Raw genomic sequence first — 26524 nt, forward strand, 5'->3', positions numbered from 1 at the left:
GAGGTACGGTCCAGAGGAGCCTATGGGTTCTGGGAGGGGTACGGTCCAGAGGAGCCTATGGGTTCTGGGAGAGGTACGGTCCAGAGGAGCCTATGGGTTCTGGGAGGGGTATGGTCCAGAGGAGCCTATGGGGTTCTGGGAGAGGTACGGTCCAGAGGAGCCTATGGGTTCTGGGAGGGGTATGTCCATCAGAGGCCCAGGCTTTTGGCAGAGATGGTAAAGCTCTCTTTTCTGGACTGCAACATTGTAATATTGTGCCCTCCATGGCACTTCATATACAGTGCAGTCGGAAAGTATTCAGACCCCTTCACTTTTCCACATTGTTACGTTACAGCCTTGTTCTAAAATGGATTCAATTGTTTTTTATCCCTCATCAATATACACACACACACACACACACACACACACACACACACACACACACAATACCCCATAACGACAAAGCAAAAACTGGTTTTTAGAATTTTTGGCAAATGTATGACAAATACACACTGAAATATGAAATGTACATAAGCATTCAGACCCTTTACTCAGTACTTTGTTGAAGCACCTTTGGCAGCGATTACAGCCTCAAGTCTTCTTGGGTATGACGCTACATGCTTGGCACACCTGTATTTGGGGAGTTTCTCCCATTCTTCTCTGCAGATCCTCTCAAGCTCTGTCAGGTTGGATGGGGAGCGTCGCTGTACAGCTATTTTCAGGTCTCTCAAGAGATGTTTGATCGGATTCAAGTCCGGACTCTGGCTGGGCTACTCAAGGACATTCAGAGACTTGTCCCGAAGCCGCTCCTGCGTTGTCTTGGCTGTTTGCTTAGGGTCGTTGTCCGGTTGGAAGGTGAACCTTCGCCCCCCAGTCTGAGGTCCTGAGTGCTCTGGAGCAGGTTTTCATCAAGGATCTCTCTGTACTTTGCTCCGTTCATCTTTCCTTCGATCCTGACTAGTCTCCCAGTCCCTGTCGCTGAAAAATATCCCCACAGCATGATGCTGCCACCACCATGCATCACTGTAGGGATGGTGCCTGGTTTACCCCAGACGTGACATTTCGCATTCAGGCCAAAGAGTTCAATCTTGGTTTCATCAGACCAGATAATCTTGTTTCTCATGGTCTGAGAGTCCTTTAGGTGCCATTTGGCAAACTCCAAGTGGGCTGTCATGTGCATTTTACTGAGGATTGGCTTCCGTCTGGCCACTCTACCATAAAGGCCTGATTGGTGGAGTACTGCAGAGATGGTTGTCCTTCTGGAAGGTTCTCCCATCTCCACAGAGGAACTCTGGAGCTCTGTCAGAGTGACCATTGTTTTCTTGGTCACCTCCCTGACCAAGGCCCTTCTCCCCCGACTTCGTTTAACACTTTTTTGGTTACTACATGATTCCATATGTGTTATTTCATAGTTTTGACATCTTCACTATTATTCTACAATGTAAATAAAATAGTAAAAATAAAGGAAAACCCTTGAATGAATAGGTGTCCAAACTTTAGACTGGTACTGTACATTCTGGAAAACATGTCTCACACTCAGTCATAGTTAGTAGAATAATGAATGCATTGGCAAGATTTTGGCACCGTCAACTTTTAGAAGGTAAGCAGGAAAGTTAATAATTTAAACCACCTAAATATACTCACATTCACTGTATCACGTTTCAGGAGAAGACCCAGATGTTGACATTGTCGAAGTAACAAAAGGTTATTACAAAATCAGGGGGCAGGTAAACAACAGGTCAAGGGCAGGCAGAGATCAGTAATCCAGATCAGAGTCCAAAAAGTACAGAACGGCAGGCAGTCTCAGGGCAGGCAGAGATCAGTAATCCAGATCAGAGTCCAAAAAGTACAGAACGGCAGGCAGTCTCAGGGCAGGCAGAGATCAGTAATCCAGATCAGAGTACAAAAAGTACAGAACGGCAGGCAGTGTTAGGGCAGGCAGAGGTCAATAATCCAGATCAGAGTCCAAAAAGTACAGAACGGCAGGCAATTCGCCCTTTTATTTATTTATTTTTTATTATTTTTTACAGTGGCAAAGGGTAAAGTCTACAAAACCTAGACCACTGTGTTTATTATAGATTCAAGTTTTGGAAACATAAAACTGTATTGAGATTAAATGTTTAATCGAGGAGAAAATGTGCAGAATGTCTCACTCGATCTCCATCTTCTCCCGCCACTGGGCTTCCTCTCATCACCATATTTGGTAGTAAGTGGAAACGTCAACCGGATGCTTAACATTTATACATCAGGTGAAATATCTGGCTCATTGTTCTATCTGTGGTGTGGTTGTGTTATTAAATGGTGGGCAGAAGCTGAAAAGAGTGAAGTTAATCGAGGAGGAGCAGATTTGTTTGTATTATGACAGCAAAATACTCTTGTGATGACTATAACATTTGTTGGCACCTTCAATTCTTGCACATTTTATCATAAAAAGTATACTGAACAAAAATATAAATGCAACATGCAACAATTTCAAAGATTTTACTGAGTTACAGTTAATATATATATAAGGAAATCAGTCAATTGAAATAAATTCATTAGGCCCTAATCTATGGATTTCACATGACTGGGGAGGGGTGCAGCTATGGGTGGGCCTGGGAGGGCATAGGTCCACCCACTGGGGAGCCAGGTCCAGCCAATCAGAATTCGTTTTTTCCACACAAAAGGACGTTATTACAGACAGAAATACTCCTCAGTTTCATCAGCTGTTCGGGCGGCTGATCTCAGACGATCCCTTAAGTGAACAAGCCGGATGTGGATGTCCTGGCCTGGTGTGGTTACACGTGGTCTGTGGGATCGGCTTATGGTAGAGAAATTGACATTAAATTCTCTGGCAACAGCTCTGGTGGACATTCCTGCAGTCAGCATGCCAATTGCACACTCCCTCAAGTAAGTACTGTTTCCTTCTCCTCTTCCAACATGACAGTTATCTCTCCCTCCTCCTTCACTCCAAGAACGGCATCCTCCTCTCTCTCTTCTTCTTCTTCTTTCACTGTAACTTCCTCATCTTCTTTCTTTACTGTGACATCCTCCTCTTCCACAACAATGTTCAGCCACAGACCCTCTTTCTCCATCCAGCAGACCTCCTCTTCTTTAGCAGGAGGGGAGTAGCTTAGTGAGCTCATGGTCGGGGATGTTAGCTAGCTAGTTAGCATTAGCCTAGTGTTACTTAGCCAGATAGGAGGATGTTCGCTAGCTAGTTAGCATTAGCCTAGTGTTACTTAGCCAGATAGGAGGATGTTAGCTAGCTTGTTAGCATTAGCCTAGTGTTACTTAGCCAGATAGGAGGATGTTAGCTAGCTTGTTAGCATTAGCCTAGTGTTACTTAGCCAGATAGGAGGATGTTAGCTAGCTTGTTAGCATTAGCCTAGTGTTACTTAGCCAGATAGGAGGATGTTCGCTAGCTAGTTAGCATTAGCCTAGTGTTACTTAGCCAGATAGGAGGATGTTAGCTAGCTTGTTAGCATTAGCCTAGTGTTACTTAGCCAGATAGGAGGATGTTAGCTAGCTTGTTAGCATTAGCCTAGTGTTACTTAGCCAGATAGGAGGATGTTAGCTAGCTTGTTAGCATTAGCCTAGTGTTCCTTAGCCAGATAGGAGGATGTTTGCTAGCTAGTTAGCATTAGCCTAGTGTTACTTAGCCAGATAGGAGGATGTTAGCTAGCTTGTTAGCATTAGCCTAGTGTTACTTAGCCAGATAGGAGGATGTTAGCTAGCTTGTTAGCATTAGCCTAGTGTTACTTAGCCAGATAGGAGGATGTTAGCTAGCTTGTTAGCATTAGCCTAGTGTTACTTAGCCAGATAGGAGGATGTTAGCTAGCTTGTTAGCATTAGCCTAGTGTTACTTAGCCAGATAGGAGGATGTTAGCTAGCTTGTTAGCATTAGCCTAGTGTTACTTAGCCAGATAGGAGGATGTTAGCTAGCTTGTTAGCATTAGCCTAGTGTTCCTTAGCCAGATAGGAGGATGTTTGCTAGCTAGTTAGCATTAGCCTAGTGTTACTTAGCCAGATAGGAGGATGTTAGCTAGCTTGTTAGCATTAGCCTAGTGTTACTTAGCCAGATAGGAGGATGTTAGCTAGCTTGTTAGCATTAGCCTAGTGTTACTTAGCCAGATAGGAGGATGTTAGCTAGCTTGTTAGCATTAGCCTAGTGTTCCTTAGCCAGATAGGAGGATGTTAGCTAGCTAGTTAGCATTAGCCTAGTGTTACTTAGCCAGATAGGAGGATGTTAGCTAGCTAGTTAGCATTAGCCTAGTGTTACTTAGCCAGATAGGAGGATGTTAGCTAGCTTGTTAGCATTAGCCTAGTGTTACTTAGCCAGATAGGAGGATGTTAGCTAGCTTGTTAGCATTAGCCTAGTGTTACTTAGCCAGATAGGAGGATGTTAGCTAGTTAAGATGAGCTACTAGCCTAGTGGTAGGCTATTCTAGCTATTCAGCCAGCTGATTAGTAACTTACATATGAAATAAATGGGGGAACTATCTATACAACATATATTTTCTTAAACACAGTGACACCGAAATAATCTCAAGAGCTATAATGTTTTGGCTATGTTGTCTAGCAAGCTACCAAAGTCAAAAACATAAGTCAGAACACAGCCTCTCTATTCTCTCATGGGATTTCAGGTCCTCTGACTGGGAAAATGTCTTTCCACAATGAGAGCAGTGGTATGTCTTGTCCTCCTGTGTTTTAGTATGTTGGTAGGGCTTTTCTCCTGTGTGTGTTCTCTCATGCTTTTTCAGGCCCCGTGATCGGGTAAAACTCTTTTCACACTGGGAACATTGGTAGGGCTTTTCTCCTGTGTGTATTCTTTCATGCACTTTCAGGCTCCCTTGATGGGTAAAACTCTTTTCACACTGGGAACATTGGTAGGGCTTTTCTCCTGTGTGTGTCCTCTCATGCTCATTCAGGCTCCCATACCACCTAAAACTCTTTCCACAGTGGGAACAGTGATAAGGCTTTTCTCCTGTATGTATTCTCTCGTGCATTTTCAGACTCCCTAAATGAGTAAAACTCTTTGCACAGTGGGAGCACTGATGTCGTCTCTCTGGTTTGGGCGTCTCTGGGTCTGGTTCCCCTGAAGGACTCTTCCCGCTGTCAGAGTGAGAGTCTGGTCTCTCTCCTGCCAAAGACAGACATATCATTTAGCTAAACAGCGACCTGAATGAAACCTCCACATGATAAAACCGTTTTCCTATGAGGTTTAATCCAGACTATATCCCACAATAGCCTGAGGTCAGTCTTCACTACACAATAAAAAAATAAACTTGAGATGTAGAGCTTCAAATCTAATCTTGCTCTCATGGAATGTCATGTTTATAGGCTGATCAGAGCTCTATAATAATAGATAATGTCATGTTTATAGGCTGATCAGAGCTCTATAATAATAGATCATGTCATGTTTATAGGCTGAACAGAGCTCTATAATAATAGATAATGTCATGTTTATAGGCTGATCAGAGCTCTATAATAATAGATCATGTCATGTTTATAGGCTGATCAGAGCTCTATAATAATAGATAATGTAATGTTTATAGGCTGATCAGAGCTCTATAATAATAGATAATGTCATGTTTATAGGCTGATCAGAGCTCTATAATAATAATGTCATGTTTATAGGCTGATCAGAGCTCTATAATAATAGATAATGTCATGTTTATAGGCTGATCAGAGCTCTATAATAATAGATAATGTCATGTTTATAGGCTGAGCAGAGCTCTATAATAATAGATAATGTCATGTTTATAGGCTGAGCAGAGCTCTTTAATAATAGATAATGTCATGTTTATAGGCTGATCAGAGCTCTATAATAATAGATAATGTCATATTTATAGGCTGATCAGAGCTCTATAATAATAGATAATGTCATGTTTATAGGCTGAGCAGAGCTCTATAATAATAGATCATGTCATGTTTATAGGCTGATCAGAGCACTATAATAATAGATAATGTCATGTTTATAGGCTGATCAGAGCTCTATAATAGTAGATCATGTTGATAGGCTGATCAGAGCTCTATAATAATAGATAATGTCATGTTATAGGCTGATAATAATACAGTGCATTCGGAAAGTATTCAGACCCCTTGACTTTTTCCACATTTTGTTACAGCCTTATTTTAAAATGCAACTGAGCAATCGGGGAAGAAGGGCCTGATGGTCACTCTGACTGAGCTCCTCTGTGGAGATGGGAGATCCTTCCAGAAGGACAACCATCTCTGCAGCATTCCACCAATCAGGCCTTTGCGGTAGAGTGGCCAGACAGAAGCCACTCCTCAGTCAAAGGCACATGACAGCCCGCTTGGTGTTTGCCAAAAGGCACCTTAAGGACTCTCAGACCATGAGAAAGAAGATTGAACTCTTTGGCCTGAATGCCAAGTGTCATGTCTGGAGGAAACCTGGCACCATTCCTACGGCGAAACTTGGTGGTGGCAGTATCATGCTGTGGGGATGTTTTTCAGCGGCAGGGACTGGGAGACTATCAGGATCGAGGGAAAGATGAACAGAGTAAAGTACAGAGAGATCCTTGATGAAAACCTTCTCTAGAGCGCTCAGGACCTCAGACTGGGGCAAAGGTTCACCTTCCAGCAGGACAACGACCCTAAGCACACAGCCAAGACAACGCAGGAGTGGCTTTGGGACAAGTCTCTGAATGTCCTTGAGTGGCCCAGCCAGAGCCCGGACTTGAACCCGATCTAATATCTCTGGAGAGACCTGAAAATAGCTGTGCAGCGACACTCCCCATCCAACCTGACAGAGCTTGAGAGGATCTGCAGAGAAGAATGGAGAAACTCCCCAAATACAGGTGTGCCAAGCATGTAGCGTCATACCCAAGAAGACTCGAGGCTGTAATCGCTGCCAAAGGTGCTTCAACAAAGTACTGAGTAAAGTGTCCACCGGGCTTTCACCTCATCAGCCTGGAAGCAGAGGCTACATACAGGGAAGATCTCAATTGTATCCTCCTGGGTGCAGAAGAGGTGGATTTGGGGCTCAAAAACAACACTTATTTCCAGACAAGGTATTTAAGGTATTATTTTGGTTGCTTGTAACTTTTTATTTAAACCTTTTTTGGGAGTACATACCGGTGGGACAGCAGTACTGATCATAGTTGCTCAGCGAAACTCCATTCTTTGCTTAGTCCAGAACGTATTTTGACATTATTAAGCTTGAAAAGGAGGATCTCCATATTGAACGTCTCCTGTAAGCCCAGATTCTGGTTCAAACGGCTCCTTTAGTCCATTATTAGGCTACTTATATATAGTTTTTACAATTTCTACATTAAAAAAGAACATAATCACATGTATCACTTCAGTTGAATGCCGTTTTAAAACCACGTCTCAGTTCAACAATAGTTAGTGATACTATTTTTAAGACAGCACTTACTGGTGTTAATTAGACCTTCAGTCTCTTCCTCCTCCTCCTTCAATGTGACAGTTATCTCTCCCTCCCTCTTCGCTCCAAAAACGGCATCCTCTTCTTTCACGGTAATATTCTCTTCTCTTTTCACTCTTAACGCTTCTTCCTCTTCTTTCACGGTAATATTCTCTTCTCTTTTCACTCTTAACGCGTCTTCCTCTTCTTTCACTGTAACTTCTTTCACTTCTTCTTTCACGGTAACAGCCTCACCCTCTACTTCTTGTTTTACTGTGACATCCTCCTCATCCTTCTCCTCTTTCACGACAACGTTCAGCCAAAGACCCTCTTTCTCCGTCCAGCAGACCTCCTCTTCTTTAGCAGGAGGATAGTAGCTTAGTGAGCTCATGGTCGGGGATGTTAGCATTAGCTAGCTATAGCAACATAAATATTACATTCAAGGGGTAACTAGCTAGCTATACGACATAAGGTGACAGGAGTGCTTTTAAAACACACTGGATAATATACACGAAAGCGTCTAAGAGCTTGAAGCTAACAAGCTACCGAGGTGGCTGACTAGCTGTTGTTGAAGAAGCGTTCCGTCCACTAGATTATACGTCACACTCTGACAGCATCGCCTGAAAGACGCACATCGCCATCTGATGGCTGGAGTGGGTAACGCAGTTGAGTTTATTTATTATTGTTTATGTCCAATACTTAGAAATATATTATTCTCTCCTTTTGGAACCAATGGAATGGTACCTTAAAAGGGGCAATCAGCAGCAAAAACAAGTTCCCTGCCACTGTTTCGGTGAAAAGCTCAGGGACAACCCTGGAGAAATGGAACCACTCAAATTCATAGACAGATGCAAGGATTGACCATCCATGACATCACAATGATTGGTTTCAACCATGTTTTAAGGTTTTACAGTGTTTGTTTATATTGATTTTGTTTACAAACATTGGTATAAAACAAGCTTGTATTTTGGGTGCTGACGGGGTACGACAGTTGGACTAAGCTCATGAGGCATTTATAAATTATATTCTTCAAGAATCAAATGGGTATATATCATTCATTTATAAGTCCACAAATGGATGTAGCAACTGCAGATTGCCTCTTTTGGTATCAAGCTCACCTCAGATATTTGTAAGTATTTTATATTTTCCATAATGTGTGAGACCCAGGTGTGAACTGTAAAGAGTCTCCTGTGTTTTCTATGTCTGTGATGCAGGTTTTATGTGTATATGAAGCAATTGTGGCAATAAATCATTCAGGCACTTGTGAGTGCCAGTTGGTGTGTGTGTGTGAGTGATGTTGGGCTGAAGCTACTGACCCGGAAGTTGATGGAAAAGTTATTAATTTCCAGTGCAGCGTTGTGACCGGGAGACCCATGACGCGGCGCACAATTGGCCCAGCGTCGTCCGGATTAGGCCGGCCGGGATGTCCTTGTCCCATCGCGCTCTAGCGACTCCTGTGGCGGGCCGGGCGCATGCATGCTGACATGGTCGCCAGTTGTATGTATGGCGTTTCCTCTGAAACATTGGTGCGGCTGGCTTCCGGGTTAAGCGAGCAGTGTGTCAAGAAGCAGTGCGGCTTGGCGGGGGTCGTGTTTCAGAGGATGCATGGCTCTCGACCTTCGCCTCTCCGGAGTCCGTATGGGAGTTGCAGCGATGGGACAATAATGTTTTTTGTTTTTTTGGCGTTTCAACTCAATACCAAATATGGTGTTGAGAGGAAGCCCAGTGGCCGGCAGTGGGAGAAGATGGAGCGAGATGGATTTTGGCCGATATTCTGCTATTTTTTATTTTTATCTATGAAACATTTGATCTCAATACAGTTTTCTGTTTCCATCACTAGAATCTGTAACAAACAGAGTGGACTACGTTTTGTAGACTTTACCCTTTGCCAAAGTTGTAAAAAATTGCGTTGTTTAGAAGGAAAAAAAAAAAAAAAAGGAGTGCAAGGGCGAATTGAGTTATTGCACATTGGCAATCTTCACAAAGTAGGCGTTCCCTAAAGGAAATATGCAAATAGATCCTAGAACGAGCCAATAGGACCTCTCTTGCTCCTGCTTGGCTCTGCCCACCTCCTTGCTTGTTCTGCCCACTATGATTAATTTGCTCCCATTGGAAACGACAGGCTCTGGTCTATCTTGGGTTAGTTATAAAAGTCTTTGGCCACACAGTCTGAGAAGAGCATGAGGTGTGGCTGAGATTAGTCAGTTTGAGCTAGCATATGAACTCGGTAGCACAGAGTAGATCCCCCATATGACGTTGAGAAATAGTGCACCATGGGTAGTTTAGATATAAATACGTAATAACGCAAAAACATAACTGTTTGTTCTTATAGCTAACCAGATCGTGACTACAACTAATTTACTAAGTCTTTAACCACACTGTGTTGTTACATTGGTGGGTAAAAACTCAGGCTTCCTATGCTTTAACTTTTTTGTCTGAAAATAAAATCTACATTTTACTCAACTTCGTTACCCACTCCAGTCAGCAGATGGCGATGTGGGACTTTAAGGCTATGCTGCTAGTGTGACGTATAATCTAGTGGACGGGACGCTTCTTTCAACAGCAGCAACAGTTAGTCAGACACCTCGGTAGCTTGCTAGACAAAATAGCCCAACCAATAAAGCTCTTTAGACGCTTTCGTGTATATTAGCCACTGTGTTTTAAACCCACTTCTGTCGTCTAGTTAGTTATCCCATTTAATTTCATATTTACGGTGTTGTTGTTATTGGTCAGCTAGCTGGCTGGTTAAGTTAGCACTAGCCTAGCTAGCTAACATCCCCGACCATGAGGTCACTAAGCTACTCTCCTCCTGCTAAAGAAGAGGAGGTCTGCTGGACGGAGAAAGAAGCTCTAGTGAAAGAGGAGGAGGAAGAGGAGGATGTTACAATACAAAAACAAGTAGAGGGTGAAGCTGTTACCGTGAAAGAAGAAGAGAAAGACGTTACAGTGAAAGAAGAGGAAGACGCGTTCAGAGTGAAAGAGGAGGAGGATGTTACAGTGAAAGAAGAGGAAGACGCGTTCAGAGTGAAAGAGGAGGAGGATGTTACAGTGAAAGAAGAGGAAGACGCGTTCAGAGTGAAAGAGGAGGAAGATGTTACAGTGAAAGAAGAGGAAGACGCGTTCAGAGTGAAAGAGGAGGAGGATGTTACAGTGAAAGAAGAGATAGAGGAGGATGCAGTTTTTGGAGTGAAGAAGGAGGGAGAGATAACTGTCACGTTGAAAGATGAAGATGAAGAGGAGGAGATAGGAGATCTGATTAACACCAGTAAGTACCGTCTTAAATGTGTTTTTCACTTTGGATATTTGGAGTTAGCTTGTCAATTCAATGGTGAGAGATGCTATGCTATTAGCATCATGTTATGAATTTGCAAAGCAATCTCCTATAGTGTTTTTTCTCAAAGTTGTCAGTATGTCACGTGTCCTACTTCAAATCAAATCAAATCAAATGTTATTGGTCACATGCGCCGAATACAACAGATGCAGACATTACAGTGAAATGCTTACTTACAGCCCTTAACCAACAGTCCATTTATTTTAAACAAAAAAGTAAGAATAAAACAACATCAAAAAAGTGTTGAGAAAAAAAGAGCAGAAGTAAAATAAAGTGACAGTAGGGAGGCTATATATACAATAAAATAAAGTGACAGTAGGGAGGCTATATATACAGGGGGGTACCGTTGCATAGTCAATGTGCGGGGGCACCGGCTAGTTGAGGTAGTTGAGGTAATATGTACATGTGGGTACAGTTAAAGTGACTATGCATGAATACTTAACAGAGTAGCAGCAGCGTAAAAAGGATGGGGTGGGGGGGCAGTGCAAATAGTCCGGGTAGCCATGATTAGCTGTTCAGGAGTCTTATGGCTTGGGGGTAGAAGCTGTTGAGAAGTCTTTTGGACCTAGACTTGGCACTCCGGTACCGCTTGCCGTGCGGTAGCAGAGAGAACAGTCTATGACTAGGGTGACTGGAGTCTTTGACAATTTTGAGGGCCTTCCTCTGACACCGCCTGGTATAGAGGTCCTGGATGGCAGGGAGCTTTGCCCCAGTGATGTACTGGGCCGTACGCACTACCCTCTGTAGTGCCTTGCGGTCAGAGGCCAAGCAGTTGCCATACCAGGCGGTGATGCAACCAGTCAGGATGCTCTCGATGGTGCAGCTGTAGAATTTTTTGAGGATCTGAGGACCCATGCCAAATCTTTTTAGTCTCCTGAGGGGGAATAGGCTTTGTCGTGCCCTCTTCACGACTGTCTTGGTGTGTTTGGACCATGATAGTTCGTTGGTGATGTGGACACCAATGAACTTGAAGCTCTCAACCTGTTCCACTACAGCCCCGTCGATGAGAATGGGGGCGTGCTCAGTCCTCTTTTTTTCCTGTAGTCCACAATCATCTCCTTTGTCTTGGTCACGTTGAAGGAGAGGTTGTTGTCCTGGCACCACACGGCCAGATCTCTGACCTCCTCCCTATAGGCTGTCTCATCGTTGTCGGTGATCAGGCCTACCACTGTTGTGTCGTCGGCAAACTTAATGATGGTGTTGGAGTCGTGCCTGGCCATGCAGTCATGGGTGAACAGAGAGTACAGGAGGGGACTGAGCATGCACCCCTGAGGGGCCCCCGTGTTGAGGATCAGTGTGGCAGATGTGTTGTTACCTACCCTTACCACCTGGGGGCGGCCCGTCAGGAAGTCCAGGATCCAGTTGCAGAGGGAGGTGTTTAGTCCCAGGATCCTTAGCTTAGTGATGAGCTTTGAGGGCACTATGGTGTTGAATGCTGAGCTGTAGTCAATGAATAGCCTTCTCACGTAGGTGTTCCTCTTGTCCAGGTGGGAAAGGGCAGTGTGGAGTGCGATAGAGATTGCATCATCTGTGGATCTGTTGGGGCGGTATGCAAATTGGAGTGGGTCTAGGGTTTCTGGGATTATGCTGTTGATGTGAGCCATGACCAGTCTTTCAAAGCACTTCATGGCTACAGACGTCAGTGCTACGGGTCGGTAGTCATTTAGGCAGGTTATCTTAGAGTTCTTGGGCACGGGGACTATGGTGGTCTGCTTGAAACATGTTGGTATTACAGACTCAGTCAGGGACATGTTGAAAATGTCAGTGAAGACACTTGCCAGTTGGTCAGCACATGCTCGGAGTACACGTCCTGGTAATCCGTCTGGCCCTGCGGCCTTGTGAATGTTGACCTGCTTAAAAGTCTTACTCACATCGGCTACGGAGAGCGTAATCACATAGTCGTCCGGAACACCTGGTGCTCTCATGCATGTTTCAGTGTTGCTTGCCTCGAAGCGAGCATAGAAGTGGTTTAGCTCGTCTAGTAGGCTTGTGTCACTGGGCAGCTCGCGGCTGTGCTTCCCTTTGTAGTCTGTAATAGTTTTCAAGCCCTGCCACATCCGACGAGCGTCAGAGCCAGTCAGTGCTACGGAGGTCATAGCGGGATTTCTTATTAGCGTCCGGGTTAGAGTCCCGTTCCTTGAAAGCGGCAGCTCTACCCTTTAGCTCAGTGCGGATGTTTCCTGTAATCCATGGCTTCTGGTTGGGGTATGTACGTACGGTCACTGTGGGGACGACATCATCGATGCACTTATTGATGAAGCCAGTGACTGATGTGGTGCAATCAGTGCAATCAGTGAACTCATTCAGTGCAATCTTAATGCCAGCATTGGTTTGTGGTGGTAAATAGACAGCTATGAAAAATATAGATGAAAACTATCTTGGTAAATAGTCACGTGTCCTACTTATCAGTACACTCAGAACAACTTAAGCATTACGAAACTTCTATTCGATCAAGTAAACATCACGTAGCACGTAAGCCATTCATTTTGTTGACCAACTTGGACCAGCTCATTGACCTCCATACAAAAACTCCACCTGCTGGAAGGAGAGATATTCCCGTGAGTTGGTTCTCTCTCTTCCTCTAGGGCTACACTAGCTTGTGCTAGCTAGCTAGTAATCTCGTTCCCAGACACTTCCACGCAGTGTGGGGACGAGGTTAGCCAGCTAGCTACATTCCCTCGGCGTAAAGCAGCGCTCGGCAGGCCGGGGCTAAGGACACAGTGTACCGATGCAAAATCGTCAGTGTATCAAATACTTGTTCTCAAACATATACTCATTAAAATACAAAAACACAGTCATGGGAAGATATATTGAGACCTAGGTGTCTTTTACACATGTATATACAGTGGGGAGAACAAGTATTTGCTACACTGCCGATTTTGCAGGTTTTCCTACTTACAAAGCATGTAGAGGTCTGTCATTTTTATCATAGGTACACTTCAACTGTGAGAGACGGAATCTAAAACAAAAATCCAGAAAATCACATTGTATGATTTTTAAGTAATTCATTTGCATTTTATTGCATGACATAGGTATTTGATACATCAGAAAAGCAGAACTTAATATTTGGTACAGAAACCTTTGTTTGCAATTACAGAGATCATACGTTTCCTGGTTGACCAGATTTGCACACACTGCAGCAGGGATTTTGGCCCACTCCTCCATACAGACCTTCTCCAGATCCTTCAGGTTTCGGGGCTGTCGCTGAGCAATACGGACTTTCAGCTCCATCCAAAGATTTTCTATTAGGTTCAGGTCTGGAGACTGGCTAGGCCACTCCAGGACCTTGAGATGCTTCTTACGGAGCCACTCCTTAGTTGCCCTGGCTGTGTGTTTCGGGTCTTTGGACTGATCCATTGTGGAGGCCTGTCTGAGTGGACTGATCCATTGTGGAGGCCTGTCCGAGTGGACTGATCCATTGTGGAGGCCTGTCTGAGTGGACTGATCCATTGTAGAGGCCTGTCTGAGTGGACTGATCCATTGTGGAGGCCTGTCTGAGTGGACTGATCCATTGTGGAGGTCATGGGGGTGGCACAGTGCATCACTCTAAGACATTGTATATGGTTAGAACAATGGTGCAAAACTAATAAAAACTAATAATATTTCATAACAAATGTGCTTTCTCCCTCGTTGGATAGCAGTCGCTGTCCACGGTTCTGAAACAGTCTTCAGTGCGACGTTGAACAGGCGCCTTTCCCTAGACCATGTTGCATGTGCATAATAGGGCATCCAATGGTGGAAAACCAACGTTTTGGAAATACATAACGCCATCTAACCAAAATATCATAGAACGTTATCTATATGCAGTTATCTTAGCCAGCCAGCTAACTTTAGCTATTTAGCCAACTAGCTATGTTATCTATATGCAGTTATCTTAGCCAGCCAGCTAACGTTAGCTATTTAGCCAACTAGCTATGTTATCTATATGCAGTTATCTTAGCCAGCCAGCTAACGTTAGCTATTTAGCCAACTAGCTATGTTATCTTTATGCAGTTATCTTAGCCAGCCAGCTAACTTTAGCTATTTAGCCAACTAGCTATGTTATCTATATGCAGTTATCTTAGACAGCCAGCTAACGTTAGCTATTTAGCCAACTAGCTATGTTATCTATATGCAGTTATCTTAGCCAGCCAGCTAACTTTAGCTATTTAGCCAACTAGCTATGTTATCTATATGCAGTTATCTTAGCCAGCCAGCTAACGTTAGCTATTTAGCCAACTAGCTATGTTATCTATATGCAGTTATCTTAGCCAGCCAGCTAACGTTAGCTATTTAGCCAACTAGCTATGTTATCTATATGCAGTTATCTTAGCCAGCCAGCTAACGTTAGCTATTTAGCCAACTAGCTATGGTCTATATCAAATCATGTTATCTATATGCAGTTATCTTAGCCAGCCAGCTAACGTTAGCTATTTAGCCAACTAGCTATGGTCAAATCATGCTCTGGCACCCCAATGGTGGAACAAGCTCCCTCACGACGCCAGGACAGCGGAGTCACTCACCACCTTCCGGAGACATTTGAAACCCCACCTCTTTAAGGAATACCTGGGATAGGATAAAGTAATCCTTCTACCCCCCCACCCCCCACCCCCAAAAAAAAAAATATATATATATATAATAATTGTAAAGTGGTTATCCCACTGGCTATAGGGTGAATGCATCAATTTGTGAGTCGTTCTGGACTAGAGCGTCTGCTAAATGACGTAAATGTGCCCTTGAGCAAGGCACTTAACCCTAATTGCTCCTGTAAGTCGCTCTGGATAAGAGCGTCTGCTAAATGACTAAAATGTAAAATGTAAATGTAATGTTATCTATATGCAGTTATCTTAGCCAGCCAGCTAACGTTAGCTATTTAGCCAACTAGCTATGGTCTACGAGCTGGATACCAACTTCCGGAGACCCAGTTAGAACCCAACTAACAAAACCCAACTGAAACATAACTGCAGATCAAAAGAGCAAGAGACATACAGAATGATGGCAGGGGAAAATCCCCAACATCCAAAATAGATAGATTCCAGATGTCAGTCAGCTAGCGCGTTAGCAGTAAAGCCAAAAGTGGGAAAAAGTTACAAAAACTGCCGTAGTCTACTTCCCAGAGAACATGCTGAGAAGTAGTGATGAGGGGGGAAACGAAGCTTCCTGTAGCATCGACGCTTTCCAGCCAAATGGGTCAAAAATAGGTTCATTACTCAAGGCTTTGAGCAACACAGAATTTAGAACAGCCACATTTTTATAGACGACATCCCACACGCCCTACTGACTGTGCAGCGTAGCCTTTATGTCTTCTACTAAACCACTGGCCGTGTTGGAGAGCATCAAATCCATGCTGCATTGTGGGTAAATGTTGACTGATTTATAAATAATATAATGAGTAGTTATTTATGATGCAAGGTGATTTGTAGATCAGTCAATCGGCAGTCGCCTGCATTTTGTCGGCTGCATTGTCGAACAAGCCTATTACTAAACCAATCAGGTGGTTGTTTGACGAAATGAAGCTTCAGACGTCATTGATCACGTGCTGCTGATAAAGTGATACAGCAATCGGCACACTGCTTTGAAGTATACTGCTTAGGGATTTCAACGCATTCCTTGTAGCTCCGGTATCAAACCTAACATCCCTACTGAAAAGTTAACAAAACAAAAAGGAACAAGCAGGTCTGATTTTCTCTTTTCTTTTGAGCCCACCGCAAGAAGGTACCAGAGCCGAACCGTGTTAACGGGTTCCCACTAGATAACACAACCACACAGTGCATGAAAAACATGAGGCGTGGCTAACGTTAGCCAGCTTGAGCTAGCTTCCGAGCTAGCATACAAACTCGGTAGCACAGAGTAGATCCCCCATATGACGTTGAGAAATAGTGCATTGTGGGTAGTTTAGAAGATATCCCGAAATAAGTTAATAAATATGTAATAAAGCAAAAACATAACTGTTTGAACTTAATAGATAACCAGATCGTGACTACAACTAAGTTCCTAAGTCTTTAACCACACTGTGTTGTTACATTGGTGAGTAAAAACTCATGCTTCCTACCCTTTAAGTTTTTGTCTGAAAATAAAATCTACATTTTACTCAACTTCGTTACCCACTCCAGTCAGCAGATGGCGATGTGGGACTTTAAGGCTGTGCTGCTAGTGTGACGTATAATCTAGTGGACGGGACGCTTCTTTCAACAGCAGCAACAGTTAGTCAGACACCTCGGTAGCTTGCAGTTAGTCAGACACCTCGGAGAAAGAAGCTCTAGTGGAAGAGGAGGAGGAAGAGGAGGATGTTACAATACAAAAACAAGTAGAGGGTGATGCTGTTACCGTGAAAGAAGAAGAGAAAGACGTTACAGTGAAAGAAGAGGAAGACGCGTTCAGAGTGAAAGAGGAGGAGGATGTTACAGTGAAAGAAGAGGAAGACGCGTTCAGAGTGAAAGAGGAGGAGGATGTTACAGTGAAAGAAGAGGAGGCTCCCGTGTTTGGAGTGAAAGAGGAGGAGGAGGAGATGACTGTCACATCGAAAAAGGAGGAGGAAGAAGAGGAGGAAACTGGATATCTGGTTCCGGTTTCCCAAAGGCATCTTAAGGCATCCAATGATTCTAATGATGAACTTAGCAGTAAGATGCTTTTGAGAAACCAGGCCCTGATTAACACTAGTAAGTACTGTCTTAAAAACAGAGGCACAAACTCTGCAGTTGTTGAACTGATGTGTGGTGTTAAAGGTGAAATCTGCAGTTGCTACATCCATATTTGGACTTTTATATTATTTATATATATCCATTGATTCTTGAAGAATATAACACATGCCTCATTGAGCTTAGTTCATCTGTCATACCCCATCAGATCCCAAAATAAGCTTTTTTTACTCCAATGTTTAGAAACAATGTAAATGTAAACCAACACTGTATAGCCTCAACATGGTTAAAACTATAATATTGATATCATGGATGGTCAGTCCTTGCATCCATAGGTCTGTCTGTCTATTTATTTGAGAGTAGTTACATTTCTCCAGTCCCATCCTCATCTTATTACCAAAACAGTGGTGGAATGACAGCTTTGTTATTGTTTGAACTGCAGATTGGTTGATTGATTGATGTGTGGCTTTTTTTAAAGGGGCAACCTAGGATTTAAACAGCAACAAAATTGGGGGCTGGAGAAATGTAACCACTCTCAAATTCATAGAGAAAGTTATTGTAGCAACCTTAACCAAAAACCTAGCGACCTCATCAAGAAGTTCAGACATCTTGGTATAACAGTTATAAGGTGTTGGCTTGACAGTCTCTGGACCCAGGTTTGAGTCCAGCTCAGGGCTACCCCTGAATTCACTACACTATGAATACAAGGACTGGCCATCAATAAGGTCAAAATCATAGTTTTAACCTGTTTTTTAAGATATACAGTGTTTGTTTACAACCAGTGGCATTATACAGTGGGGGAAAAAAGTATTTAGTCAGCCACCAATTGTGCAAGTTCTCCCACTTAAAAAGATGAGAGAGGCCTGTCATTTTCATCATAGGTACACGTCAACTATGACAGACAAAATGAGAGAAAGAAAATCCAGAAAATCACATTGTAGGATTTTTTATGAATTTATTTGCAAATTATGGTGGAAAATAAGTATCTGGTCAATAACAAAAGTTTCTCAATACTTTGCTATATACCCTTTGTTGGCAATGACACAGGTCAAACGTTTTCTGTAAGTCTTCACAAGGTTTTCACACACTGTTGCTGGTATTTTGGCCCATTCCTCCATGCAGATCTCCTCTAGAGTAGTGATGTTTTGGGGCTGTCGCTGGGCAACACGGACTTTCAACTCCTTCCAAAGATTTTCTATGGGATTGAGATCTGGAGACTGGCTAGGCCACTCCAGGACCTTGAAATGCTTCTTACGAAGCCACTCCTTCATTGCCCGGGCGGTGTGTTTGGGATCATTGTCATGCTGAAAGACCCAGCCACGTTTAATCTTCAATGCCCTTGCTGATGGAAGGAGGTTTTCACTCAAAATCTCACGATACATGGCCCCATTCATTCTTTCCTTTACACGGATCAGTCGTCCTGGTCCCTTTGCAGACAAACAGCCCCAAAGCATGATGTTTCCACCCCCATGCTTCACAGTAGGTATGGTGTTCTTTGGATGCAACTCAGCATTCTTTGTCCTCCAAAAACGACGAGTTGAGTTTTTACCAAAAAGTTATATTTTGGTTTCATCTGACCATATGACATTCTCCCAATCCTCTTCTGGATCATCCAAATGCACTCTAGCAAACTTCAGACGGGCCTGGACATGTACTGGCTTAAGCAGGGGGACACATCTTGTTACTTTGGTCCCAGCTCTCTGCAGGTCATTCACTAGGTGCCCCCGTGTGGTTCTGGGATTTTTGCTCACCGTTCTTGTGATCATTTTGACCCCACGGGGTGAGATCTTGCGTGGAGCCCCAGATCGAGGGAGATTATCAGTGGTCTTGTATGTCTTCCATTTCCTAATAATTGCTCCCACAGTTGATTTCTTCAAACCAAGCTGCTTACCTTTATATCCAAGATGGCGTAGTAGTGCAGTTCTGTTTTGTCGTGTGTCTGTAAATAGCCTGTAAATACCCTATTTTTCTGTATTTTTCGTACATATTTCCCTATCAGACTTTTCATCCTTCTACAAAATATACTTTCCTGCAACCCGCCTCACTCAATGTGGAACGGATTCTATTATTGACTTACCTTTATCTAGAATCTAGAATCTAGAATCTCCAGTTGAAACTAGCTAGCCAGCTAGCCAGCTAACTAGCTACTTGCTATTAGCCACAGCTAGCGGTATTTCACCCAGAACATTGGATTTTTTTCTGCGGGATTAATTTTAATCACTGGACATTAATCACCGGATATTCGGCCAGTCTGCACACTGTCTGATTCCGCCGGAATCACTGAATCACTGGACCTTTAACTCCGGATTCATCGCTACCAGCCAGCTACAACAAAACGGACGCTGTGGTCTGGCTAATCATCCTGAGCTAGGCCCATCTCCCGGCTATCTACCTCTCTGTCAACCGGACGGGACCACCTAGTGTTGACACGGAGCCCCGCCGATCCTACACGACTGGTCTGCCGACGAAATCGTCTGATGTGGTTACGACGTTAACCACGAAGATTCCATCCATCTGCTAGCCCCGGCCCGCTAGCACACGCTAGCCGTGGCCTCTTACTCACTAGTGCTTCACCACCGGACCTTATGATAACTCAGCTATACAGCTGATGTCTGCTGGACTGTTCCTTTTTACGGTACTACATCCTGTTTATGTTTAGCCTCAGCCCAAACATGGTTAGTTTATTGTTGTTTCGGTTATTTCTAATTTTACTATATCACTGTAGACCCCCCAGCCTAGCTAAACCTGCCTTAGATAGCTCCTTTGCCCCTCCCCCTATACATGCGGAGACCGACTCAATTGATGCCTCCAGCGATGCTATCTCTTTCATTGTTACCCAACGCTTAGGTTTACCTCCACTTTACTCATATCCTTCCATATCCTTGTCTGTACATAATGCCCTGAATCTTTTCTATAACACCCGGAAATCTGCCCCCTTTATTCTATGTACCCAACGCACTAGAAGACCAGTTCTTAAAGCCTTTAGCCGTATCCTTATTCTAGTCCTCCTCTGTTCCTCTGGTGATGTAGAGGCTAACCCAGGCCCTGCAGCCCTCAGTATCACTCCTACTCCCCAGGCGCTATCATTTGATGACTTCTGTAATCGCAAAAGTCTTGGTTTCTTGCACATAAATATCAGAAGTCTACTTCCTAAGTTTGAGTTATTCACTGCGTTAGCACACTCTGCCAACCCTGATGTTCTAGCAGTGTCTGAATCCTGGCTCAGGAAGGCCACCAAAAATTCTGAAATTTCCATCCCCAACTATAACATTTTCCGTCTAGATAGAACTGCCAAAGGGGGTGGAGTTGCAATCTACTGTAGAGATAGCCTGCAGAGCTCTATCATACTATCCAGGTCTGTGCCCAAACAGTTTGAGCTTCTACTTCTAAAAATCCACCTTTCCAGAAATAAGTCTCTCACTGTTGCCGCTTGCTACAGACCCCCCTCAGCCCCCAGCTGTGCCCTGGACACCATATGTGAATTGATTGCCCCCCATTTATCCTCAGAGTTTGTACTGCTTGGTGATCTAAATTGGGATATGCTTAATACCCCAGCCATCCTACAATCCAAGCTAGATGCCCTCAACCTCACGCAAATTATCAACGAACCTACCAGGTACAACCCTAAATCCGTAAACATGGGTACCCTCATAGATATCATCCTGACTAACATACCCTCTAAATACACCTCAGCTGTCTTCAACCAGGATCTCAGCGATCACTGCCTTATTGCCTGCGTCCGTAACGGGTCCGCGGTCAAACGACCACCCCTCATCACTGTCAAACGCTCCCTAAAACACTTTAGCGAGCAGGCCTTCCTAATTGACCTGGCCCAGGTATCCTGGATGGATATAGATCTCATTCCGTCAGTAGAGGATGCCTGGTTGTTCCTTAAAAGTAATTTCCTCTCAATCTTAAATAAACATGCCCCATTCAAAAAATACAGAACTAAGAACCGATATAGCCCCTGGTTCTCCTCAGACTTGACTGCCCTTGACCAGCACAAAAACATCCTGTGGCGTACAGCATTAGCATCAAATAGCCCCCGTGATATGCAACTTTTCAGGGAAGTTAGGAACCAATATACACAAGCAGTCAGGAAAGCAAAGGCTAACTTTTTCAAACAGAAATTTGCATCCTGTAGCACTAACTCCAAAAAGTTTTGGGACACTGTAAAGTCCATGGAGAATAAGAGCACTTCCTCCCAGCTGCCCACTGCACTGAGGCTAGGAAACACTATCACCACCGATAAATCTACAATAATCGAGAATTTCAACAAGCATTTTGCTACAGCTGGCCATGCTTTCCATCTGGCTACCACTAACCCGGCCACCAACTCTTTACCCTCTGCTGCAACTTGCCCATGCCCCCCCCCCCGCTTCTCCTTCACACAAATTCAGACAGCTGATGTTTTGAAAGCGCTGCAAAATCTGGACCCCTACAAATCAGCTGGGCTAGACAATCTGGACCCTTTCTTTCTAAAACTAGCCGCTGAAATTGTCGCAACCCCTATTACTAGTCTGTTCAACCTCTCTTTCATAACGTCTGAGATCTCCAGAGATTGGAAAGCTGCCGCGGTCATCCCCCTCTTCAAAGGGGGTGACACTCTAGATCCAAACTGCTACAGACCTATATCCATCCTGCCCTGCCTTTCGAAAGTATTTGAAAGCCAAGTTAACAAACAGATCACCGACCATTTCGAATACCACCGTACCTTCTCCGCTATGCAATCCGGTTTCCGAGCTGGTCACGGGTGCACTTCAGCCACGCTCAAGGTCCTAAACGATATTATAACCGCGATTGATAATAGACAGTACTGTGCAGCCGTCTTCATCGACCTGGCCAAGGCTTTCGACTCTGTCAACCACCGCATTCTTATTGGAAGACTAAATAGCCTTGGTTTCTCAAATGACTGCCTCGCCTGGTTCACCAACTACTTCTCAGATAGAGTTCAGTGTGTCAAATCGGAGGGCCTGTTGTCTGGACCTATGGCAGTCTCTATGGGGGTGCCACAGGGTTCAATTCTTGGGCCGACACTTTTCTCCGTGTATATCAATGATGTCGCTCTTGCTGCTGGTGACTCTCAGATCCACCTCTACGCAGACGACACCATTTTGTATACATCTGGCCCTTCATTGGACACTGTGTTAACAAACCTCCAAACGAGCTTCAATGCCATACAACAATCCTTCAGTAGCCTCCAACTACTCTTAAACACTAGTAAAACTAAATGCATGCTTTTCAATCGAACGCTGCTGGCACCCGCCCACCCGACTAGAATCACCACTCTCGACGGGTCTGACCTAGAGTATGTGGACAACTACAAATATCTAGGTGTCTGGTTAGACTGTAAACTCAACTTCCAGACTCACATAAAGAATCTCCAATCCAAAGTTAAATCTAGAATCGGCTTCCTATTTCGCAACAAAGCCTCCTTCACTCATGCTGCCAAACATGCCCTCGTAAAACTGACTATCCTACCGATCCTTGACTTCGGCGATGTCATTTACAAAATAGCCTCCAACACTCTACTCAGCAAATTGGATGTAGTCTATCACAGTGCCATCCGTTTTGTCTCCAAAGCCCCATACACTACCCACCACTGTGACCTGTACGCTCTTGTTGGCTGGTCCTCACTACATGTTCGTCGTCAAACCCACTGGCTCCAGGCCATCTATAAATCACTGCTAGGCAAATCCCCGCCTTATCTTAGCTCATTGGTCACCATAGCAGCACCCACCCGTAGTCTGCGCTCCAGCAGGTATATCTCACTGGTCATTCCCAAAGCCAACACCTCCTTTGGCCGCCATTCCTTCCTGTTCTCTGCTGCCAATGACTGGAACGAATTGCAAAAATCTCTGAAGCTGGAGACTCTTATCTCCCTCAATAACTTTAAGCATCAGTTGTCAGAGCACCTTACCGATCACTGCACCTGTACACAGCCCATCTGAAATTAGCCCACCCAACTACCTCATCCCTATATTGTTATTTATTTTGCTCTTTTGCACCCCAGTATCTCTATTTGCACATAATCTCTTGCACATCTAGCATTCCAGTGTTAATACTATTGTAATTATTCTGCACTATAGCCTATTTATTGCCTTACCTCCATAACTTGCTACATTTGCACACACTGTATATATATTTTCTGTTGTATTTTTGACTTTATGTTTTTTACCCCATATGTAACTCTGTGTTGTTTTTATTGCACTGCTTTGCTTTATCTTGGCCAGGTCGCAGTTGTAAATGAGAACCTGTTCTCAACTGGCTTACCTGGTTAAATAAAGGTGAAATAAAAAAAATAAAAAAACCTATTGCAGATTCAGTCTTCCCAGCCTGGTGCAGGTCTACAATTCTGTTTCTGGTGTCTTTTGACAGCTCTTTGGTCTTGGCCATAGTGGAGTTTGGAGTGTGACTGTTTGAGGTTGTGGACAGGTGTCTTTTATACTGATAACAAGTTCAAACCGATGCCATTAATACAGGTAATGAGTGGAGGACAGAGGAGCCTCTTAAAGAAGGAGTTACAGGTCTGTGAGAGCCAGAATTCTTGCTTGTTTGTAGGTGACCAAATACTTATTTTCCACCATAATTTGCAAATAAATTCATTAAAAATCCTACAATGTGATTTTCTGGAATTTTTTTCCTCAATTAGTCTGTCATAGTTGACGTGTACCTATGATGAAAAGTACAGGCCTTTCTCATCTTTTTAAGTGGGAGAACTTGCACAATTGGTGGCTGACTAAATACTTTTTCCCCCCACTGTACAAGCTTATGTTTTGGTTTTTGATGGGGAAATACATTTGAGGCATTTATAAGTTATATTCTTCAAGAATCAATGGCTATACAGTATATGGGTCTTTCTATAACTGCCAGTGAGGATTTCCTTGCATTTATGGCAGTGTGGTTCCCTTAAGGGTCAGTCAACTTTGGTACAACATACTATGGGGAGTCACACTCTCGCGACATCGAGGCTATATACAGGTGGTACCGGTACCGAGGTAATGGGCTGGGGGCTATATACAGGGGGTACCGGTACCGAGGTAATGTGCCGGGGTACAGGTTAGTCCAGGTAATAATGAGGCTATATACAGGGGGTACCGGTACCGAGGTAATGTGCCGGGGTACAGGTTAGTCCAGGTAATAATGAGGCTATATACAGGGGGTACCGGTACCGAGGTAATGGGCTGGGGTACAGGTTAGTCCAGGTAATAATGAGGCTATATACAGGGGGTACCGGTACCGAGGTAATGGGCTGGGGTACAGGTTAGTCCAGGTAATAATGAGGCTATATACAGGGGGTACCGGTACCGAGGTAATGTGCTGGGGTACAGGTTAGTCCAGGTAATAATGAGGCTATATACAGGGGGTACCGGTACCGAGGTAATGGGCTGGGGTACAGGTTAGTCCAGGTAATAATGAGGCTATATACAGGGGGTACTGGTACCGAGGTAATGGGCCGGGGTACAGGTTAGTCCAGGTAATAATGAGGCTATATACAGGGGGTACTGGTACCGAGGTAATGTGCTGGGGTACAGGTTAGTCCAGGTAATAATGAGGCTATATACAGGGGGTACCGGTACCGAGGTAATGTGCTGGGGTACAGGTTAGTCCAGGTAATAATGAGGCTATATACAGGGGGTACCGGTACCGAGGTAATGTGCTGGGGTACAGGTTAGTCCAGGTAATAATGAGGCTATATACAGGGTGTACCGGTACAGAGTCAATGGGCTGGGGTACAGGTTAGTTCAGGTAATAATGAGGCTATATACAGGGGGTACCGGTACCGAGGTAATGGGCTAGGGTACAGGTTAGTCCAGGTTATAATGAGGTTATATACAGGGGGTACCGGTACCGAGGCATAACAAGACAAAACAAAGGAGGGAGGGGATTAATTGTTCAGCAGTCTTATGGCTTGGGGGTAGAAGCTGTTAAGGAGCCTTTTGGTCCTAGACTTGGCGCTCCGGTACCGCTTGCTGTGCGGTAGCAGAGAGAACAGTCTATGACTTGGGTGACTGGAGTCTTTGACGATTTTCCTCTGACATGCCTAGTATCTAGGTCCTGGATGGCAGGAAGCTTGACCCCAGTGATGTAAAAAACAAACAAAATATAACTATTGTAAAATAGATTGTGTCCGTAAAATGTATATATAAGTTGGAAATAGAAGCCTAAGTGTTGTTGTTCATTAGTTTGCTGCAATTAGGGGAGAGGTGGTAGGGTTAGTGGAAAATAATACATTTACATTTAAGTCATTTAGCAGACGCTCTTATCCAGAGCGACTTACAGGAGCAATTAGGGTTAAGTGCCTTGCTGAAGGGCACATCGACAGATTTTTCACCTACTCGGCTCAGGGATTAGAACCAGCGACCTTTCGGTTACTGGCACACCGCTCTTAACGACTAAGCTACCTGCCGCCATAATAAAGGAAAATATATTTTTAAAAGATATATATATATTTATTATTATTATATATGTCTGTGTATATTAAATGTGTATATTTACATTTGAGTCATTTAGCAGACGCTCTTATCCAGAGCGACTTACAGTTAGTGTACACTATGTACACTACCAGTCAAAAGTTTGGACACACCTACTCATTCAAGGGTTTTTCTTTATTTTTTACTATTTTCTACATTGTAGAATAATAGTGAAGACATCAAAACTATGAAATAACACATATGGAATCATGTAGTAACCAAAAAAGTGTTAAACAAAGAGATTATGTAAAGTAGCCACCCTTTGCCTTGATGGCAGCTTTGCACTCTTGGCATTCTCTCAACCAGCTTCATGAGGTAGTCACCTGGAATGCATTTCAATTAACAGGTGTGCCTTAAGTTAATTTGTGGAATTTATTTCCTTCTTAATGCATTTGAGCCAATCAGTTGTGTTGTGACAAGGTAGGGGTGGTATACAGAAGATAGCCCTATTTGGTGAAAGACCAAGTCCATATTATGGCAAGAACAGCTCAAATAAGCAAAGAGAAACTGGCTCTCATGAGGACCGCCACAGGAATGGAAGACCCAGAGTTAGCTCTGCTGCAGAGGATAAGTTCATTAGAGTTACCAGCCTCAGAAATTGCAGCCCAAATAAAGACTTCACAGATTTCAAGTCACAGACGTATCTCAACATCAACTGTTCAGAGGGGACTTGGTAAATCAGGCCTTCATGGTTGAATTGCTACAAAGAAACCACTACTGAAGGACACCAATAAGAAGAAGAGATCTGCTAGGG

At 43.8% G+C, this 26524-nt stretch overlaps 2 protein-coding genes across 2 annotated transcripts in view; both read right to left on the bottom strand.

Moving 5' to 3' along the window:
- LOC311118057 (uncharacterized protein) overlaps positions 1–26524 on the bottom strand; it is a gene marked incomplete at its 3' end in the record, with an annotated part of 561761 nt that overhangs the window by 306844 nt on the left and 228393 nt on the right. The gene's annotated exons all lie outside the window — the stretch shown is intronic.
- LOC311118059 (uncharacterized protein) lies at positions 4554–7739 on the bottom strand (the record flags this gene model as incomplete). The annotated part of the gene is made up of 2 exons (XM_084192934.1): positions 4554–5101; positions 7361–7739. 2 exons carry the CDS (start codon positions 7737–7739, stop codon positions 4554–4556), a joined length of 927 nt encoding a protein of 308 aa, XP_084049060.1.

The sequence above is a fragment of the Coregonus lavaretus genome (assembly GCF_964263955.1).
Source record: "Coregonus lavaretus genome assembly, contig: HAP1_SCAFFOLD_93, whole genome shotgun sequence".
Taxonomy (NCBI): domain Eukaryota; kingdom Metazoa; phylum Chordata; class Actinopteri; order Salmoniformes; family Salmonidae; genus Coregonus; species Coregonus lavaretus.